We start from the raw sequence: 19,596 nt of genomic DNA, 5'->3' as shown, positions 1-19,596 counted from the left end.
TTTTTTTTTTCTCCATTCCATTCCATAAATAAAGTCTTCATTGGGAAATATTAAAGTGTCAACTTGGTTTTTTTTTTTTGCTTTTTTCTAAAATATATATATATATATATATATTTATTTATTTTATTTTGCTGTGCTAACGACACCCACAACCCTCCACAACCATGTCCTGATAGTTCTTTAATACGACCTTTTCATTTTCATCAAGGTACAGCATGGAGATAGCACTGAGTTCCGTTGGTACACAGCATGCCTTAGGAATTTTAGAATTAACAGAGTTGACCAACGTCTGAACAATGGCGTGATTAGTGGAGTTCAGGTGATCTGCCAGGGGAAAAGGGCATTCCCCGTGGCAATAAAAGGCATGGTACCCTGGGGGAGCTACGATCCAGTCATTCCACCCCACGTCACTGAAGTCCACATACAAAGGGTGTCTCTTACAGCTGGACTTAAGGCGTTTGCGCTGTTTGTGTTTTGCTTGACGCTTTTCTCTTTTGTGGAGAGGGTGCCCTTTCCCGTCGTGGCCAAAAGTTACTAGCAGTGGCCTGATCTGTGACCAGCTGTGCTCATCTTGGTGCAAAGACCTGCTAATCCTGACGTGTCTCTTGGAGACACCTTGGTTCTCCTCCAAGTGGGTCACTTCCACCACAAATCCATGGTTGGTGAGTCCCTGTGCGGTCCACCTCATCACAGCAGGGGTGACGTCAAAACTCTCCCAACTGCTTGTGTTCTGATTCACCAACCTGGTGTCCAAAAGTCTGGTCATAGGGAACTTCAAGTTGGCTGTTGCAGGTTTTATAATTTCATAAATATTAATTCGGTGATGGAAACTGCTATTGTTTTCCAAAGTTTCCTGCATCTGTTCCCGAAAAACCTGAAGTTCTGCTGAGGTGATAAACTCATCGGTAGGGATAGAAGTTAAATTAAAGAAGAATCTCCGGGTTGTTTTTCCACTCATTTCAGGCAGTTCTTCCACAGATTCTAATTTGATAGAGAAAGGTGGAAAAGGAGAAGAAAAAACTCATTCAGTAAAATAAGTAACAACAATCTGATGATATATGAGAATTTGTAAACCTCATTTCAGGGTTTGATTCAACCCATGTAAAAGTTTGCAACCAGAAAATAAAAATTCCCCTTTCAATAAAAAGGAATCCTCCTTTTTCTGTGTGTTTATGTCAACATGCACACCATGAAGCAAAACTTCACAATTCATTATTATGTTTTTAATCCAATACATGAATACTGCTTCCAGGTGGCTATAATAATGGGGGAAATGGCGAAGCATTTCTTTGGAATTCACAGACTTTAGGGCAAAAAAAAAAAGTCAGCACTATAGTTAGTAGAGGTCTAATGAGTGAGGATTTGAGGAAATTATTGCATTTCTTAAAAAGAAAAAGGCTTTAATGTCAATCCCTTAAGCGGTATTCTAAATCATTACTCTGCAATTTAGATGATTTACAAATCTCGATATACAGATTTCAGTTTCCTAATTAAAGAGTCTGAAACTCAACATCAACGATGACATTTTGCAAAGCACACCCTACTATTTTACTCCAAGTCCAGAGACAAAGGCATTTACAGGGATCGACTTCTTTGGAAGCATAAGGGTGGTACTACGACACCCGTAGTAATTAAGGCCAGACAATTTCAAGAGAAGGAACTTCCCAACTGTTGTCTGTTCTCTCACCTCCTTACGACCTCAAAAGCCAAATCTCATTTTAGATACTTTTGGGGGGGAAAAAGGACTCTCTTCTGTTTTTAATTCCTTTGTCCTTATAAAAATAATAATAAGCCATATTAAAAACATACACCTACCAAATAGACACAAAACCAAAAAAATTATGAAAATTTACAAAAATACCATTATATTTGTGACATAAGGGATAATGTCATCCTATTACAGAATAAACATTCTATATCTACTATCATCATTTCAAAACAGCCATTGAAGTGGGCTGTGCATAAAATGTCTTTCTGATTTAAGATTCCTGAATTTAAATTTTAAGGAGTACTGTTTTCCAAGCAAACAATAAAATATACCATAGCACCTTGAATGTTTTTGTCTGCAAATCATCAAAGGTACACGTTATCATTAAATTGGCAGTAAATACCAATAGGATTTGAGCCATTTGGGTTTATTTTCTTCTAGCTTTACCACATCCTTGCCCTTTCATTATCTAAAAACCTAACCTGCTTCATTCAGGATCCAACCTAAGTGCTACCAAGATCTGTTTGGCCCTATCTTTCTCATAAGAGGAAATCATGGTTGTATTTCCCCTAAGTCAAATAGCTATAAGCTGAACACAGAGAATCTAGATGTGTTAGCAGAGCAGAATCACTTCAGATCACTCACTCAAAGGTTCTACTTGTGTAAACCTTCATCATCAAATCACCATTCATCAAGGAAAGGTAAGTGGAAGTGCCAAGTTCAAGAGGGACAGTTTACAAGAAATTACGGAGTAATGCTTTAATGTGATGCTTCTCAAATTTTAGTCTTCACACAAAACTCCTAAGACACCTTCAATCTCCAAATGCAGATTCTGATTCAGTGGGCCTGGGTGGAACCTGCGATTCAGCATTTCTAGCAAGCTCCCAAGTGAGGTGATGCTGGGAGCTCATGGACTACCCCTAGGGGGTCAAGATTTTAAAGGATGCTTTTCACATTCAAGTGTAAATTCCAGGAGCATATTTTAAAGTGACTTTTGGTCAAATAATACAAAAATGAGAAGAAACACTAGTGTTGGCCAAGGAGTAAGAGGTGGGCCCATGGAACAGAAAGATCTTCCAAAGCTCATCTATTTGGGATGTGGAGGCTATCAGGACAAGAAGTAAACCCTCCATGGTTCCCTCGTGGCTGCCAGTCTACACCTGTCAGGAATACCTTTGGGGAGCCATCCACACTCTAAACCTCACTCTAAGCTAATGGTACTTCGGACCAGGCACTATTTTCAACAACCAATCAGATCAGGGCTCTCCTTAGTGGCTTCAACAAGTATCAAGGATTGTGTTTAGCTTCTTTCCTTCTTTCCTTTCCTCTAATTCAGGAGCCCTCCAATGTTTCCACTGAAGGTGTTCTTTCAGCAGAGAAGCCAACAGATACCAAAGAAAAAAGGAGTGACATAAAACTCAGCAATGTCCCCCAGATTTAATGACATAAGGCCACATCTGGTTTGAGCTACTGTCTTCTCTGATAACCAGCACACCTAAGAATGCTCTCTTTTCTTTTAAAGAGGAGGAAGGAAAGGCAAATTATTCAGGGCATTTGCTGAACAGCTGTCATAAGAAGGTGTCCAGAGAAATACCAAACAAAAACTCTGAATCCAAATCCATAAATGAAAAAGAAAGAAGTAATGAACATACACAGACACATGGACACACACACACACACACACGCACACGCACACGCACACACAGCCAGTGGATGATAATGAAGGGGCAATCACCAAGACCAGCATGAAAGACAGGTAAAATGAGTAAAGATGGGTATAGAAGAGGAATAAAACAGAATAACCCTCCCGAAGATATATGTAAGACTGAATCATATAAAATTGCCACCGTTTGACCAGATTTGATTTGACAGGGAAAAAAAAAAAAGCTAGCAATTTAACATACTTCAAAATCTCACTGGAGGTTATGTGGCAAAAAAGGATATCATTTAGCAACCTTACCAAAGGGAAGAACAGCACTATTAAACAACAGTACTGTGAAGTAATGTGAAGACCTTTCCCTGACTTGCCAAGCTTCATCAAGAACCCCTATTTGTCCTTAATACAAAGGATGCTGTGGTGATGCCCCTGTAGATTCAGGCTACAGAGGCAAGTCAGAAGGTCACAGAAAACCCCAAACCCAGGAAAAAAAAACTATTCAAGTTTTGGGCACCTACCACCATGTCCTTTGATCTGCAAGGAATGAATTAATTCTTGAGAGTAGAAAAATCAAAACCTATTTCGAATAAAGTAAAGTAAAAGGAAAAAAAGCTGAAAATCATCATACCAAGCCTAGAGATTCTGAAAATATATTTACCGAAATAGGTGATGTATGCTTTTTGGAGGCTTATATAGTTGTTAATTCTCTTGTTGAATAAGCTGAATTTGTCAAGGGCTTTGGTTATTTCGGCCTATTTTAGACATTTATTTATTTATTTATTTATTTACTTATTTATTTATTTCTATTTATTTTTAATTTAATTTTTTTTATTTACATCCAAATTAGTTAGCATATAGTGCAACAAATGATTTCAGGAGTAGATTCCTTAATGCCCCTTACCCATTTAGCACATCCCCCCTCCCACACCCCCTCCAGTAACCCTCTGTTTGTTCTCCATACTTATAAGTCTCTTATGCTTTGTCCCCCTCCCTGTTTTTATATTATTTTTGTTTCCCTTCCCTTATGTTCATCTGTTTCGTTTCTTAAAGTCCTCATATGGGTGAAGTTTAGACCTGAACTTCTAAACCTCTAAGTTCTTATCTAAACAGATGGAGCTATGGCTGCAAAAATGTGGGGCTGGTAAAGAAAAATAAGGCACCAGTGACATTTGACCTCTCCTCTAAAAGTGAAGTTCTAACTTAATCATATACACTGTCAATTATTCATCTACATCAAAATAACAAAAGATGAGGCTGAATTCTCTTAGCCACACTGGGTTCCCTCTGGCTTCCTCTTCCCTAGACAAGGGGGAATATAGGACATAAGAGAAATAAATCATCATGATAATGTAATTAGTGTGCTTAATGCTTCTTTGTGCCATATCTGACACTAAGATCTTTGACATGAATTATCTCATAACGGATCAATTAGAGAGGAACTCTTATCTCCATTTTGGAAATGAAATAGTTGGACCTCACAGAGGTTGTGTGACTTTCCTAAGGTCACAGAGCTAGTAAATGAAGAGCAGGGTTATGAGCTTGAGTCTACTGTAGTTTCCAAGTTTCTGGCCACTAGATGACACTACCTAACATGAGGGAAGAGTCAAAAACTCAAGCAAAAGTCAAAGCCATCAGGGGAAACTTTAAATTTAATACAATAATAACCATAGGGTGAGTTCTTTCCCCACCAAAGGGGATAGAAATATACTACCACCCAAGTATGGTGGAAAGAAGAAAGAACTAAAGATCAGGAAAGTAAAGTGGCACAGACTACTCAGTCATGCAGATTTTATTTGGAACCACTGATATTTTGCAGCTGCCTTTTTGTCCTAAAGAATGGGGAATTTAGCAAAAAAGTGAGTTATCATTAAGTTTTGAGAAGTCTGCAACATTCTTTGGACCAAAAATGACTATTAACCTGGGAATGCTGTAGCTAATCAGTATGGTTGGAAATCACTGCCCTTCAGTAAAAGTAGCTAAGAATAAGAAACACTACTTTCTAGAATATAAAATAAGGGCAAGAAAATTGATACATCAAGGAGAAAATAATATAAGATAAAAAGGTTAAAAGGAAACAGTCTTAAAAAAAAAGATAACAAAAGAAATGGCAAATATAGGGAAAGTATGGTCATCCTCACTGACCCTGATCTGGCTTCTGCCCACCCTTAACTCCAACGCCCTTGGAATGATCATGTGCCCTCTTACTGTCCTCTGACTACTTGGTGAAATACACAAAGGCAAGTCTAAGAAAAAGACAAAATAGCTCAATGAGAAGGGATCAAGGAAGAATACACAGGAGCCACTAAAAGAGGACAGAAAATATTAGCGTAAGAACAATTATTGGGCACCAAATCCTCAATCTCCATGAGGATTTCTAAAGAGAATGCCTGTTCTACTCGATGGGGCCTTTCTTAACAAGACTAAATACCTGGGGATCCTAGGAAAGCACATCAGGTAAGCATTGGTTTGTGGGCTGTACGTGCCAAATCCTGTGCTTACACTGGGCATTTATGATACAAGTTCTCTCTCACAGGGTAATGGTTGGATATTTTCAAGATAATTACATTTGTGGGAAAAGGGCTAATCTCTATTTGAAGCCTTTAGTCATAATTCCATTGTTTCATGCAAAAAGAAGTCTGTGTCCTTCAGGGTCTAGAGAGCAAGCACATGGTCCTTCTGTATTCCCTCCTGACAGGAAAGCATAGAGACTTTTTGCAGGGCCAATGAAAGCAACCAATTTCAATGTGTTTCTAACTACAGCAAGCACAGAACACTCTTTCCAGTTGGAGAAGTGATTTTTCTATCCTCAGTGGCAGTAGTGCAAGGTCTATGTGGCCAAAGCACTTTTTAATGACTGAAAAAGAGAAAATTATTGCAGCACTTGGGCTCTCCTGAGTGAAAAGTATTGTACAGAGGACTAGGCCAAGTTTAATAGGAGAAATGACAACAGGTAATTTTTGTCTCAGATCGCCTACCATGTGGTCCCATTATCTTCATACAGTGGTTGAGATGTAAAAACCATGATATCTCTTGTGTTGTAAGTTCACCAAATCGTGCAGATCTCACCCACAAATGAAACCAACAGGTAATTCCTGGAATTGAGCCCTTACTCCCCTACCAAACAAATGCCCATTAAGGCAGCATGAGCCAAGTTCTGCTCTGAAGTCAGCTGCCTTAATTGCATGGTTTATTAGAAGATTTTTGGTGCCACGCACGGCACAAGGATGTTTATAAAAACCAAATTCTGGGTAACAACAAAATGAAATGGCTTCAAAAAGTGCATTATGTGGTCTAATAGTGATATACTAGTCATAACAAGAAAAGAAATGGATTTGATGAAATTTGAGGCAAAAATTACATGGCTTTTCTGTATCATCTAACTGCACTAAGATCTGACATTACTATAAATTGACTTTAAGCAGGTTGGTAACTTCTGTATTATTTTGCACATAACATTTATGCTTTTAAAGATACAAATTCTGACTTATAAACTCAAGCATGCTATTTAAGCTAAAATAACACTCAAATAATTTGTAGCCTGTTTAGTTTTGATGAAGCCACTTCTAGAGGAAGAAGGAGAAAGGCACAGACTTCACTGATGGAATCCTGCAACTCAATGTTTTAGGTGTCAAAAGACTTAAATGTTCTTCCTTTTAAGTTAGAAGAGGCACACAATACCTTCCTGGCCTTAAAAATAAAGTTAAGAATGATTCCAGGCTAAATGTCCAGGAGAGGTGGCTGAAATAGCTATTCTTGTTACTTTTCTATGCAGAAAAACAGTTCTAAGCAGCATCAGCTGGGAATGATGAGCTGCATCTATAATCATCCCAAGGTTATGTTGACAGAATGTACAGGAATGAAAACATTTCTACATATGACAACAGACAACTTCCGCTTCAGTGAATGACTCCTGAGGGAGTAGAAGGCTATCTTCTGTCTTTTCCCATTGGATTGCTACTGCAAAAAGCACCTCACTTGGAAACGTGCTGAAAAATGAACTGATTATCAATTCAGTGTCCCCTTCAGAACATACAGCTGCTTTGATGAAGTACGTTTTGTTATGCAACTTGCCTTTGGGACTTCTTCCCAATGCCAAGTGCTGTTCTCACAAGTGTAGTCGCCCTTCACACTGGCAGAAAAGGCCTGGCTGTAACATTTCTTATTTGTTTACAACAGATCACAGATTTCCACTTGAAATTTACCACCTCAACAGGGCTAGGCAAGAAAAAGGGAGCTTTACTCCCAAGTCTCCAGTAACCTACAAGTGGCTGCTGTCTGATACACAGCTTTGGACCATTCTCTAGTATTTGACAAAACCTGTTCTCGATTTGGAATGTATTAAGCCAAAGTGGCATTTAAAAGTGTAGAAAAAGAACTAAAGTGAAACATATTTTTACTAATTGTTCTAACTTGGGTACAACAGATGTCAATAGCTGCTCTAAGACATTTCAAATCCACTAAACGTTTTTCTGATGAAAGAAGCAGAAATATCCTACCTTAGGAAAACCACATCCAGTACCATAAAAGAAAAAAAAATCCACATTTCAATGCACATGAAAAAAAAAAAAAAAAAACAGGCAGCTGCTGCAAAACTTTTATCTGAAGGCTTGCCTTGTCTCTACTAGGGAGTTCATCTCAGATTTAAGCACAAAACAAGAAAGTCATTGTGGAAACAATAAGATTGATTGTGGGATTGATCTCCCACGGGGATTAGATAGGGATTCGAAATCTTCCAAAGCAGGCCCAGATCCACTGTAAATTAGAAAGACTTTGGGGCCCGGGCTTTGATTTTTCAATAGTATCTCTGAAAATTCTGCCCTTGGCTGTGTCTGGCCTAAAACCCTGGCTTAAGCAGGGGAAGCAGATTTACAGGGCAAGGGCTTCCAAACAGATTTAAAAAGATCCCAACCTGCCCCCCCTTCTTTCCATTCTCCCCCTATGAAATTCTTGCACGTTTGGCAGACTAGGGGCATGCCTTTTGCCCTCATCTTCCCCATCACTTGATTTCTCTCCAGTTCCTGGAGGAGGAGTCGCTTTTCTGGCTGCAAGCCAGGAAAAGGGTGCGGATTTACCAAAGGGGAATCCCTGGCTCCCGAACCACACAGGCAGTGCGTTAAAGCCAGGTTCCGAAAGGTTCTTACAAAGTCAAGAATGGAAACGTCTGCGGAGTCCTGGCCAAGCTGCCTTTCCAGGGATGCCAACGCTCAACCCACGGTGGGGAGCGTTGGGAGGTGACTCTCCGCCCGCATCTCCGCCCCCACTCTCAACTCCACACCTCACCTTCGTGGTGGAAACTGCGCACGGTGTTGGCGAGGCTGGCTGCCCTCTCCAGCCGGTGGTCGGGGGCGGGGGCTCCCGGCTGGCCCGAGTGCCGGCGATACAGGTCCAGCATGTAGGGGGGCACCACGGCGTCCCTGCTGGGGGTGGGTCTCCGCTTCAGGCCGAACATGCTGAGCAGCCGCAACTCAAACTCGCTCAGGACTTCGTCCGAGGGCTGGGACGAGGAGCGGCCAGTTGATGCCGCGAACTTCCTCCGGCCCAGCTCGGGAATGAGGCCGGCCGCGCCGCCCAGGAGGACCTGGGGAAGCAGCAACGCTAGAAGACAGCGGGTCCCGGCCACCATGGTCGACCTGCGGACAGGGCCGACGTGAGTCACCGAGTTCCCCGCCCAACCCTCACCCCTTCCGCTCCCGCGTCCCCAGCTCCCGCTCGGTCTGTTGCCTCCTCCTCCAGGGTGCCCACTTGGTTTGCAACACTCGTGCGGATACTTCAAAGGGGCTGAAGCTTGAACTTTTGGGAGAATAAAAAGCCCCGAGTTCCTGAGCCCGAAGGCTTTTCCTCTTCCATCCCACTCTCACCCATCTGACACGATTTGCACACACACATACCTACATAACACACACACATACACACACACCAGAATCAATGACTGTCACCTCTTTTCTGTGACACTGGCGCTGACAGCCAGTGCAGGGAACCTGGGGAAACCACCGCTTGGTCTGACACCTCTCCGTTCCCTAAACAAACCCAAACACATTGCCCAGCTCGAATATAAACACGCACTAATGGTGCATGTGACTTCCTTAGAGGCACTGTATAGAACTTCCTGATACACGCGCGCGCGCGCGCACACACACACACACACACACACGCGCACACACACACACACACACACACACACACACAGAGTCTATAACTTCCAGACCCAGATAACTCAAGGCCACAACTTCCCAAGCCACTTGCAACTTGTGCCCCCCCACTCCTGCCTCTAGCCTCCGAGGTGTCAGGACAGGCCACTGCAACCCCTTCGCCCTCCCCCCTCCCCCATGCAGTCAAGATACACATGTATATTCCTGGAGTTACGTAAATAATTAATATCTATTAATTCACGTATCAGTAGAAGGTGACATTGAAGTACTATCCCCCTCGCATTCTTGGAAACAAACAGAGAGAACCCCAACTTCTAGTATTCTCCTAAATGGGACTTGACTGAGTAGAAAGCCGGTCTTCCTGAGAAACTTGAAGAAGGGAGAAAAGACGGCCATGGTAGGGCGTAAAGGTTGGCAACTAACGGGTGAAACCCAGAGGCCACCTTCTCCAAGGGATTTCTTTGATTTTTTTTTTAAGTCATCTAAGTGTTAACAGCCCTAATAAAATACTGAAAAGAGGGAAGGGAGGAGGGGCGGAAGAGTGCGAGCCAGGAGGGCCAGGCTGACGGTCGCCTGGGGCGGTAGGATGTGGGCATTCCCGCAGGGGCTCGGCAGCACGTGGACCTGGAGGGGGTCTGTTTACGTTCGGCCAGGCCCGGCCCCCGGACGGGCTCGGCTGCAGGGGCCGCCCGGGCCCCGCGCCCAACCCCCCAGTCCCAGCCCGGGGCCCACGTCCTCTACCTTTAGGAGACCGCAGACCGTCTAAGAAGCACGCGGGGACACGTCCATTGAAAGAGCCTCCACATGGAAAAAGCTCTGGTCGAAGGACCTGGCGCAGGGACTGGGTTCCCTTCCTTTGCCACCTCCTCCTCCCGGGTGCCGGCGGGGCAGTCCTTCTCCTCGCGCAGGGAACGGCGTCTCGGGGTCGGGCCCGGCGGCGGAGTGGAGGTGCGCGGGGTTCAGAGACGGCGAGGCTGGGTCCGCTGGGGCAAAGGCACCAAAGCGAAGTGGGGAGCGCAAGCTATTCTCCCTGCAAGTTCAAGAAGTCTCCAGCCAAGTGCTGACACACAACAACAGCGAGCAGGGGGAGGAGTGCGGGGAAGGGAAGGGAAGGGAGAGAGGAAAAGCTGGTGCTGTCGTTGTCCTTAGGAACCAGCGCCCGCGGGACGCGTGGCCCCGCGCGGGGCCGGCTGCGGCACTCGGGGGGCGAGGGTCGGGCGCTCCGCGCTAGCTCCGCCGCGGCCCATGGCTCGGGGCAGCCATCCTGGGAGACGCCAGGTCCGGGCAAGGGCGCAGCGGCGATCTCGGTGCCGGGCGAGTTGCCCCCCCGCATCACTCTGCCTTACTCCAGCGCACCCCCATTAGCGCTAGCCAGCTGAAACCCCCGCGGCTCCGGCGCTCCGGCGTCCTCGGGCGCATTCTCCGGCGAGTGGAGCCGAGTCCCGGGCCGCCAAGGCGGGTGGCCGCGCTTTCCCCTAGCTCTCCTAGCCCCCGGGCCAAGCTGCGGTGCGCTTTGTGGCCAGCCTGGGGTCCGCTCACACGTCGGCCGGCGCGTCGCAGGCCCCCGAGCTCCGGCAGTAGGTGATCGGCATCGCGGCGCTCCGGCTCGGCTCCCGGCTCCCCGGCGCTCTGCGCGCCGGTCCTCGGCTCTGGCGCGGCCCGGGCAGCTGAGGCCACGGCGCAGTGGCGCGCACGGCCGGGCGCTCCAGCCCGCGCGAGGTCTGCGGCGCGCTGGTGCCTCGGAGCCCCCAGTAATCCGCGAGACGCTCGCCGCTCGCCGCGAGGTCGTTCGGGTCGGTGGCGGAGCCTGTGGCTGCTGATGTCCGGCGGCGGCTGCCAATCCCCGGCGGGGTGTGGGAAGCGGAGCGGCGGGCGCAGCGCAAGCCGGGCTCAGCGCGGCGGGGCGAGGACTCCGGCGGCGACGGCGGCGGCGGCGGCGCCGTGGCGCGGCGCTCGCGGCTTTTAAAGGGGACGCAGCCTGCCGTCTCCCTCTCCGCGGAGGCCGAACACCTCCCCCTCGGTGGCGCGGCCCGCCGGGGATCCCCGAGCGGGCGGGAGCGGCGCGCTGGGGTGTGGACGGCGCGCCGGGGCAGCCGCGGCGGGGTGGGGCCGAGGGCGGGGACGCGTGGCTGCCGAGGGGGGCGCTCGCGCCTCCAGCCCCTGCACTCTAAGGGGAGAGCAACTAGAGCGCCTGGACGCTCGCCGGGACTGCAGGGGCGAAATTCGTAACAAACACGGAGTCTTTATTTCCCACCTGGCCCGTTATTCAACTTTCAGTTTGAAGTTTTTCGGTAACAGACGACTAAAAAATTTTTTTAGAAGTCCTCAACCAAGTTACAAGTCATCTTGACATAGGCTTGGGTAGACACTTGTGTGTTTCCCCTGGGTAGGAGAATTAAAAGAACACTGGAGGTTGCAAACTAGGTGTCCTTTAAATTGTAACACATACGGATATACATAAGTACGTATGAAAATGCATGAGTCCGCATTTAGATTTATATATGTATACATTTATGTTTATGTAAATACACTATTTTATTCAAATATACATGTAATATACAAAAATACTCATATATGTCTCTGTCAATATATACATATATGTAAATATATGTGCTAACCAAAGCACATTTCTATACGTCTATATACCTCTATATGCGAAACAGATGTCATCCTGCCATACATACTCACAACGTTGACTCTTGTGTGTGTGGTAGTGCGAGGACAGGATATTATTTCTTTCTATTTCACTTCATGCTTTGTGATATTTATCTTGCCCAGCTCATAAGCAGGCGATTAGCAGCTCAGAGGAAGGTAAAATAATGCACAGTGTGAACCAAGCATACAAGACTATTCTGGTTTGAGACCTTAGAACCTCTGACCCACCAGGCCCCAGCAGCAAGTATATAACATATGGTCATTTGTCTTCCTCAGCTGAATATTCCCCAAATCTGCTGCACCATGGAGTCTCCAGTTTAAGCTTTTCTGTCCCTCCCAGGATTCCAGGATCCTCCATGCATAACACATCCAGGTTGCCCAAATGATCCCAGAAACCAAGGGCAGAAAATTTTTGGAAACACCAGATCAGCAAAATCAACTCTGCCTGCACAGAACCTACAGCCTGCAAAGCAGAAAAAGTCTGAAGCAGGAGCTCATAACAGCGTATTATCCATGTGTATTATTTTTTCAGTTGGGAAGCTAAAATAATTCTAGGTTCTGCTCACGTAAATCGGATTAGCAACCCACAGAGGGGAATTAGGCACTTGCTGTTTCTGAAAGTATAAAGGTCAAATAAGGTATTTCAGAGGAAGCCTGCCTACTAGGAAAATAAATGGGGTGGGGGAGGGTAAAGTATTCAGGAACGTGCTACTTTTTTCTCCTTGAAAATAAAGTGTTATGGAAGCTGATTGTCCCTCGAATCATTGGCCACCAAACAAGTCGGCAATAGAACATAGTCTACTGATAGACACTTACGTTAAAAAATGTTTATTGTGCTTCCAAAGTGATTTCCTTCCATATCAAGTTTAACTGAGAAATTAACAATTGTTTCTGTCATAAGCGAGATTTAGAAAACAAAATAACTTATGAGACCTGAATCATATGTAGCTTTTAAAGAGGAGGGGAAAGATGATGGCTGTTGGACGCTCCTCGAGTAAAGGTGGAAAATAAATCTCTGATGATGACATCAAGAATGTCTTGCAGCTTTAGGCCATCAACTTGAGAAACAGGAACCTTGTCGGTTTATGAAATGGTCTTCGATAGTCAAGACTCTGAGAGAAAATGGACACCTCTGGACCCTCCATTTTATTTCAGTGTTGCCATCACAGGATCTCTTTTATGTGTGATATAGGATTTCTGAGAGGCTACTGAAGGCCTTTCTGAAACATAACTTCCTAAATTTTGGCCCTATGTGTCCAAGATCCAGGCTCTCTGGTTGTTTTTTAGAGATGGCTGCCCTCTTGTGGTGGAAATGAATTCCAACTCTTGGGAGAAAAAAGTTCATAAATAAATAAGTAAATAAGTAAATAATCTCCACAGGCTGCATTGGGATACAAACTACAGGGTGATCATACCTGCTCATTTTCCAAACAATAGAAATAATTAAAAATGATAAATACAAATGGAGATGACCTATCTCTCCTTTTATTCTCTCCAGTAGCCTCTGTCCACCCGCAAGTCAGAATGCAAGATTACTTTAGGTGCCAGTGTCTGTGTGCCTTGAACATATCACTTACTACTAACTGTGGCCAACCCTACCTTTTTCAAAGGTTCATTATAAGTTCTTCATCCCATAAGGTAATAGTCATTCTTTGTGGACATATCAAATTTGATGTACCTGCCAAATGTGGGGAGTGGCCAGAGTGGGGGTGTGGAGTTGTTTGGGGGAAAGGCTGATGGTAGTTTCAAGAGGGCACAGGCAAGTTATGTTAAAAACAAACAAACAACAACAAAAAAAAAACAAAACAAAAACAAAGACTATCAAGTAAGAACTCTGTATAAAGGAGGTTGCTGTTATTCCCTTCCAGTCATTTCTTACCAGTTTTTTAAAGAGATACTGGAAATCCACATTCGATTATGTGTGGACATGACTTAGGATGAAATTAAGTGCTTAAAGAGTCATACTTTGGCAACTTTTCCTTTAGCAGTTCAGCCCAGATAATGTTTAATTTTATTGCATCCTGCAGCTATTAGCATTCACCATTGTTCTTGCTAGGTCAACCATTATGCAAATTAACATTAAAATAATGATCCTTACTATTGTAAAGGTCACAGCAGGCATTAAATGATCCATCTACCTTGTAATTGTCATTCCACTGAAACCTGTGGCAACTCCCCTGACAAACCTCTTGGCTTTTTACCATACTTATCACTTTGTTACTAGTGTGACACCCAACACCAATTCTAACTTACTTCAACTGGATGAGGAAAAAGAGCAGCATCTAGTCAATCAAACACGTACCTGTTTGGTGTATGATTAGATATGGTAGAAGGGGTCAGGAAGCTGGAGTGATTTATTTGCAAAACTAGGCCTATGAGGCCTAATCAGGGTTATTGCTTTCAGGCAAATACTGATGACTATGTCTTAAAAATTAAGGGAGAATGAGTTTTGTGAATTGACTAGATTGTATTTTAGGATGCACACAGTAGGTATTCTATAAGCAAATTGATTACAACCCAAGACCTAATTGGGTGACATTATGTCTATTATGTTGACATTATATGTCTATTATTATAGACATTATGTCTAGAAGCAAATTGATTACAACCCAAGACCTAACTGGGTGATATTATGTTCTAATTCTGTTTCAGCTGTGCATGGTGGAATTTAAAATGGTCATCTCTTGGGGTGCTTGGGTGGCTGGTTAAGCATCTGGCCCTTAATTTCAGCTCAGGCATGGTCTCAGATTTCATGAGTTTGAGCCCTCCTTTGGGCTCTAAGCTGACAGCGGAGAGCCTGCTTGGGATTCTGTTTCCCTCTCTCTCTGCCCCTCCCCCACTTGCTCTCTATCTCTCTTTCGAAATAGATAAAAATAAACTTTTAAAAAATATTGTAAATGGTCATCTCTTGGCCTCATCTATTGATCAGAGTAAATAAATATATGTTCTGCCTGCCTCAGCATGAAGCTCAAATGCATAAAACATGTGGAATTGGAGAATTGAAAAATGCCCTACAAACACAAGATCCTGATTGCTACTTGATGTATCTTGAAATGTGTTTTTCAGCTTTCTGCCGGAAACATTATGGCCTGATTTTGAGAGATAGGACTTTGCATGCCTTTTTTTCTTTTCTTTTTTTTTTTTTTTCCTCTAACAGCTTTTATCATATTGCCAACAGTGGATATTTTGTCAGAAAGGTCAGCACTTGGGTTGATCTTAGACAATAACAAATTTTCATAGTCTCAGCTCTTTCATGAATAACATGCAGAGATTAGCAGCTGATCTCTTCACAAAGCTGTTGTGAAAAATAAATGAGAAGATAATGTGTCAAAAGAAATGTTGCAGAATTTGAATTACTATACACATGCAAATTACGGTCATTGGTTCTTCTGAAATTAAATTTGCTTTATGTTATTTTGTACTTGGTAGATATCAAAAATGTATTGGATATCCATTAGATATCATTTTATTACCATATATCAACATATTTCCTATCTTGTCAATGATACTAAAATATTTTGATCTTGTGTTAATTAGGTTGTGAAGAGTCACCACAGGCATTAAATGTAGAATTTCTCTTTACATATCCAGTCTCAAAATATTTATTGAGTAGCTATTTTTTGAAATTGTTTTCACATTTATTTATTATTGAGAGACAGAGACAGAGCACGAGCAAGAGAGGGGCAGAGGGAGAAGGAAACACAGAATCTGAAGCAGGCTCCAGACTCTGAGCTGTCAGCACAGAGCCTGACATGGGCTCAAACCCACCAACTGTGAGATCATGCCAAAGTCAGACGCTTAACTGACTGAGCCACCCAGGCGCCCCTTGAGAAACTATTATGCCCATAGCACTATTTATTTAAGTCCCAGGTAATACAAAATACACAGTCTCTGCATGTAATACATTTAGAATTCAGCAGAAGAGATCAAACATATTTGCAGATTAATAAATATAAGATATCTGAATAAGAATAAGGGGCACCTGGGTGGCTCAGTTGGTTGAACATCTCGCTATTGATTTCAGCTCAGGTCATGATTTCACAGCTGTGGGATTGAGTCCCACATCTAGCACCCATTGGGCATGGAGCCTGCTTAAGATTCTTTTTCCCTCTCCCTCTGCCCTAATTCATACATGCACCTCTCTCAAAACAAAACAAAACAAAACAAAACAAAAACGTGTAAGAAGTAAAAAACAATTGCTGTAGGTTTAATGGAGAAAGAACAATTTCACTTCTGAAATGTAGAGTCATTACATTCATAGAAGGGAGGATGTTGGGCAGAGGAACATTTAGGGCAATAATTTCTGTAGGAATGGTAGGTGTCTTCATGAATGTCAGCATTAACAGCAGTAGATGGCCACCAATGTTGTTAGTTACTGCATTTCATACACTAGCTGCTTTCTACCTGTTATTCCACCTGACCCTCACAAGTACCTTGCTCATGGGTGTTATTACCACATTTTACAGATGAAGAAAATGTGCTTGAGGAGGTTAAGCCATTTTTCCAAGGTCACACAGTGAGGGAGTAGTCTATTCTAGAGTTCTTGTTTTTGTTCCTTTGGGTATTTCTCCCTACTATGCCCCCATGCCATGTTCTACCCCTACCTACCATGCTAATGGTCTCCATTCCAGACAGTAGGAACAACCCAAAGCCAAAACATGAGATAAGAAAATATAGGGTAGTGTTTTGAGCAGTATGGGTGGTAGTTCATATTTGGATGTGTGCTTGGATGGGGATAAGGTAATATTACAGGTAAGTCTATTCTTCAGGCAGGGTCCCAGCAGGAAAGTGAGGGCATATTTTTTAAGAAAAAATTTAAGGAAATTTGGGGCACCTGGGTGGCTCAGTTGGTTAAGTGTCCAACTTCAGCTTAGATCATGATATCAGTTTCATGAGCCCAAGTGCCGCATAGGGCTCTGTGCTGACAGCTCAGAGCCTAAGCCTGCTTTGGATTCTGTGTCTCCCTCTCTCTCTGCCCTTCACCCATTCTCTCTCTCTCTCTCTCTCTCTCTCTCTCCCCTCTCAAAAATAAATAAATAAATAAATAAATAAATAAACAAACAAACAAACATACATTTAAAAAATTTTAAGGAAGTTTAACAAAGCCATTGTACAAAGGCGTGGGCAGAGTTGAGGGAAAATGACAAGAGAGAGTGAAGCACCTTGGCCCTACATTAGGAAGCCAAACCAAGGCCCAACCCTAAGGCTTACAGGGGCCCAGAAGCAACCATTACAGGGCCCTGAGAAAGCTGCAGTTGTAGGAGCCAGCCTTTGGCAGAAGTAAGGCACCTCTGGTTCAAGGTCAGCTGGGGAGGAGCTGGCAGGGAAAACAAATATCTCAAATTTTCTTTTCTCCTACTTTCTGAACATCTGTTGAAATATCCCATTGACCTAATTTAACTAGAATGACAGGTATATTGGTTCTCTATTGCTGTGTAACAAGTTGCCATAAATTTGGTGGCTTGATGCCCCTTTATTATCTCACAGTTTTGGTGGGTCACAAATCCAGGTGTGGCTTGGCTGGTTCTCACAAGGCTGCAGTCTCATTTAAGGCTCAAGGTACTCTTTGAAGCATATGGGGCTGTCAGCAGAATTCATTTCCTTGCAGCTAAAAAACTCACTCATGATCACTTCTTTCATCAGCTCCAACAGAAAAACATCTCTCTGATTACTAGACCCTCTTCTAAAAGACTCAACTGATTATAGGCCCATCCAGGATAGGCCTGACTCCCTTTTCATTAACTCAAATTCAATTGCTTAGGGACCTTAATTACATCTGCAGAGGGGCGCCTGGGTGGCTCAGTCGGTTAAGCATCCGACTTCGGCTCAGGTCATGATCTCACGGTCCGTGAGTTCGAGCCCCACGTCGGGCTCTGTGCTGACAGCTCAGAGTCTGGAGCCCGTTTCAGATTCTGTGTCTCCCTCTCTCTCTGCCCCTCCCCTGTTCATGGTTTGTCTCTCTCTGTCTCAAAAATAAATAAGCGTTAAAAAAAAAATTAAAGGGGCGCCTGGGTGGCGCAGTCGGTTAAGCGTCCGACTTCAGCCAGGTCACGATCTCGCGCTCCGCGAGTTCGAGCCCCGCGTCAGGCTCTGGGCTGATGGCTCAGAGCCTGGAGCCTGCTTCCGATTCTGTGTTTCCCTCTCTCTCTGCCTCTTCCCCGTTCATGCTCTGTCTCTCTGTGTCCCAAAAATAAATAAACATTGAAAAAAAAATTTAAAAAAAAAAATTAAAAAAAAAATCCCATCACTTGTTGCTATACAATATAACCTAGTAAGAGGAGTAATATTTCCATTATATTCATGGATCCAGATCATACACAAGTGGAGGGGACTATGCAGAGGCTGAGAATCTCATTCTATGCAGCCCATAGAAATCAACTTCTCAGGCCCAGAGCAAGGTACAGAGTAGACCTTGAGTACAAAGAGAGAATAGCCAATGTAGTAAGGTTTGAAAGGTAAGCCGACCTCAGGACCTCAAGACTCTTGACTGCTACTCTAAGGCCTTTGGCCTCTGTCCTATATACATGGATCACTGTGAAATAATTTTACCAGAGGAATGGTAGAGCTGGAGATGCATGTTAAGAAAACACCTTAACATCTCACATTTGGTAGAGTATTGTGGTGAAGAATAGGGAGAATAGAGGGACTGTAGGTAAAGGGACCAGATAGTACCTCTTGTAGTTATACATGTAATAGTGATGGAGTGTTAATGGAGGCCTAAAGTCCACATGAATAATAAGCCAACATGAAAGCTGTAAAGGAGCTCAGAGGTGTGGCCTTGAGATGGACAGTAGGGCTGGGGAGGGTAAGAATCAATATCTGCAGCTTTTAGAGGTTGGGTGACAAAAAACCATGGTGCTATTAACAGTAAGGAGTGTGGACAGGAGCCAGATGGGAGATACTGGGCGTGGTTCTTTTGGGTGTGGTTAAATATGCTCATAGAAGTACACAGCAGATAATTAGACACCAGCCTGGAGTTCAGGAAAAGGATTAGGGGATTGGATTGCAGTTTTCTGAGCTAAGTCTTAACCATTTAGAAAGGAAGAGATTGCCAAGGAAGGTGTAGAAGATATTGCAGAAAAAGTTTTAGAGAAGTGAAAAGCAGACCACATTAATTTGTCTTAGAATGCCTAAGAAGGAGTTTCCAGAGCAAGGCAGGTCCACATCCTTAAGTGCTGGTACATTAACAACAGCTCCTGGATGGTGCATGATCTGAACTGATTCCCCAAATTCTAGTCACCTACAGTGATAAGGGCTTGGTAATGCATCCTCTATTGGCTGCCTTCCCTTCCTTGCCTCACTTCTTTATTCCCCTAATTGTGTTCCTCCACCTCCCTATACCCTACCGGTATTCAAATCCTTGTTTTAGAATCAGCTTCTGGTGGAACTCAAAATACACACTGGATGATATTCAGTAGAATATCTAG

At 43.9% G+C, this 19,596-nt stretch overlaps 1 protein-coding gene across 1 annotated transcript; it reads right to left on the bottom strand.

The window, feature by feature from the left end:
* Positions 1-10,664, bottom strand: BMP2 (bone morphogenetic protein 2). The gene is made up of 3 exons (XM_030310076.1): positions 10,256-10,664; positions 8,646-8,995; positions 1-981 (listed from the first exon to the last, which is right to left on the bottom strand). The coding sequence occupies exons 2-3, from the start codon at positions 8,986-8,988 to the stop codon at positions 137-139; spliced, it is 1,188 nt and encodes a 395-aa protein (XP_030165936.1). The 5' UTR covers positions 8,989-8,995; positions 10,256-10,664; the 3' UTR covers positions 1-136.
* Between the last annotated feature and the right edge of the window lie 8,932 nt (positions 10,665-19,596).

Source organism: Lynx canadensis, chromosome A3 (genome assembly GCF_007474595.2).
Source record: "Lynx canadensis isolate LIC74 chromosome A3, mLynCan4.pri.v2, whole genome shotgun sequence".
NCBI classification, from domain to species: domain Eukaryota; kingdom Metazoa; phylum Chordata; class Mammalia; order Carnivora; family Felidae; genus Lynx; species Lynx canadensis.
The sequence above is the reverse complement of the archived record's forward strand: the minus strand, read 5'-3'. Positions and strand labels throughout refer to the sequence as shown.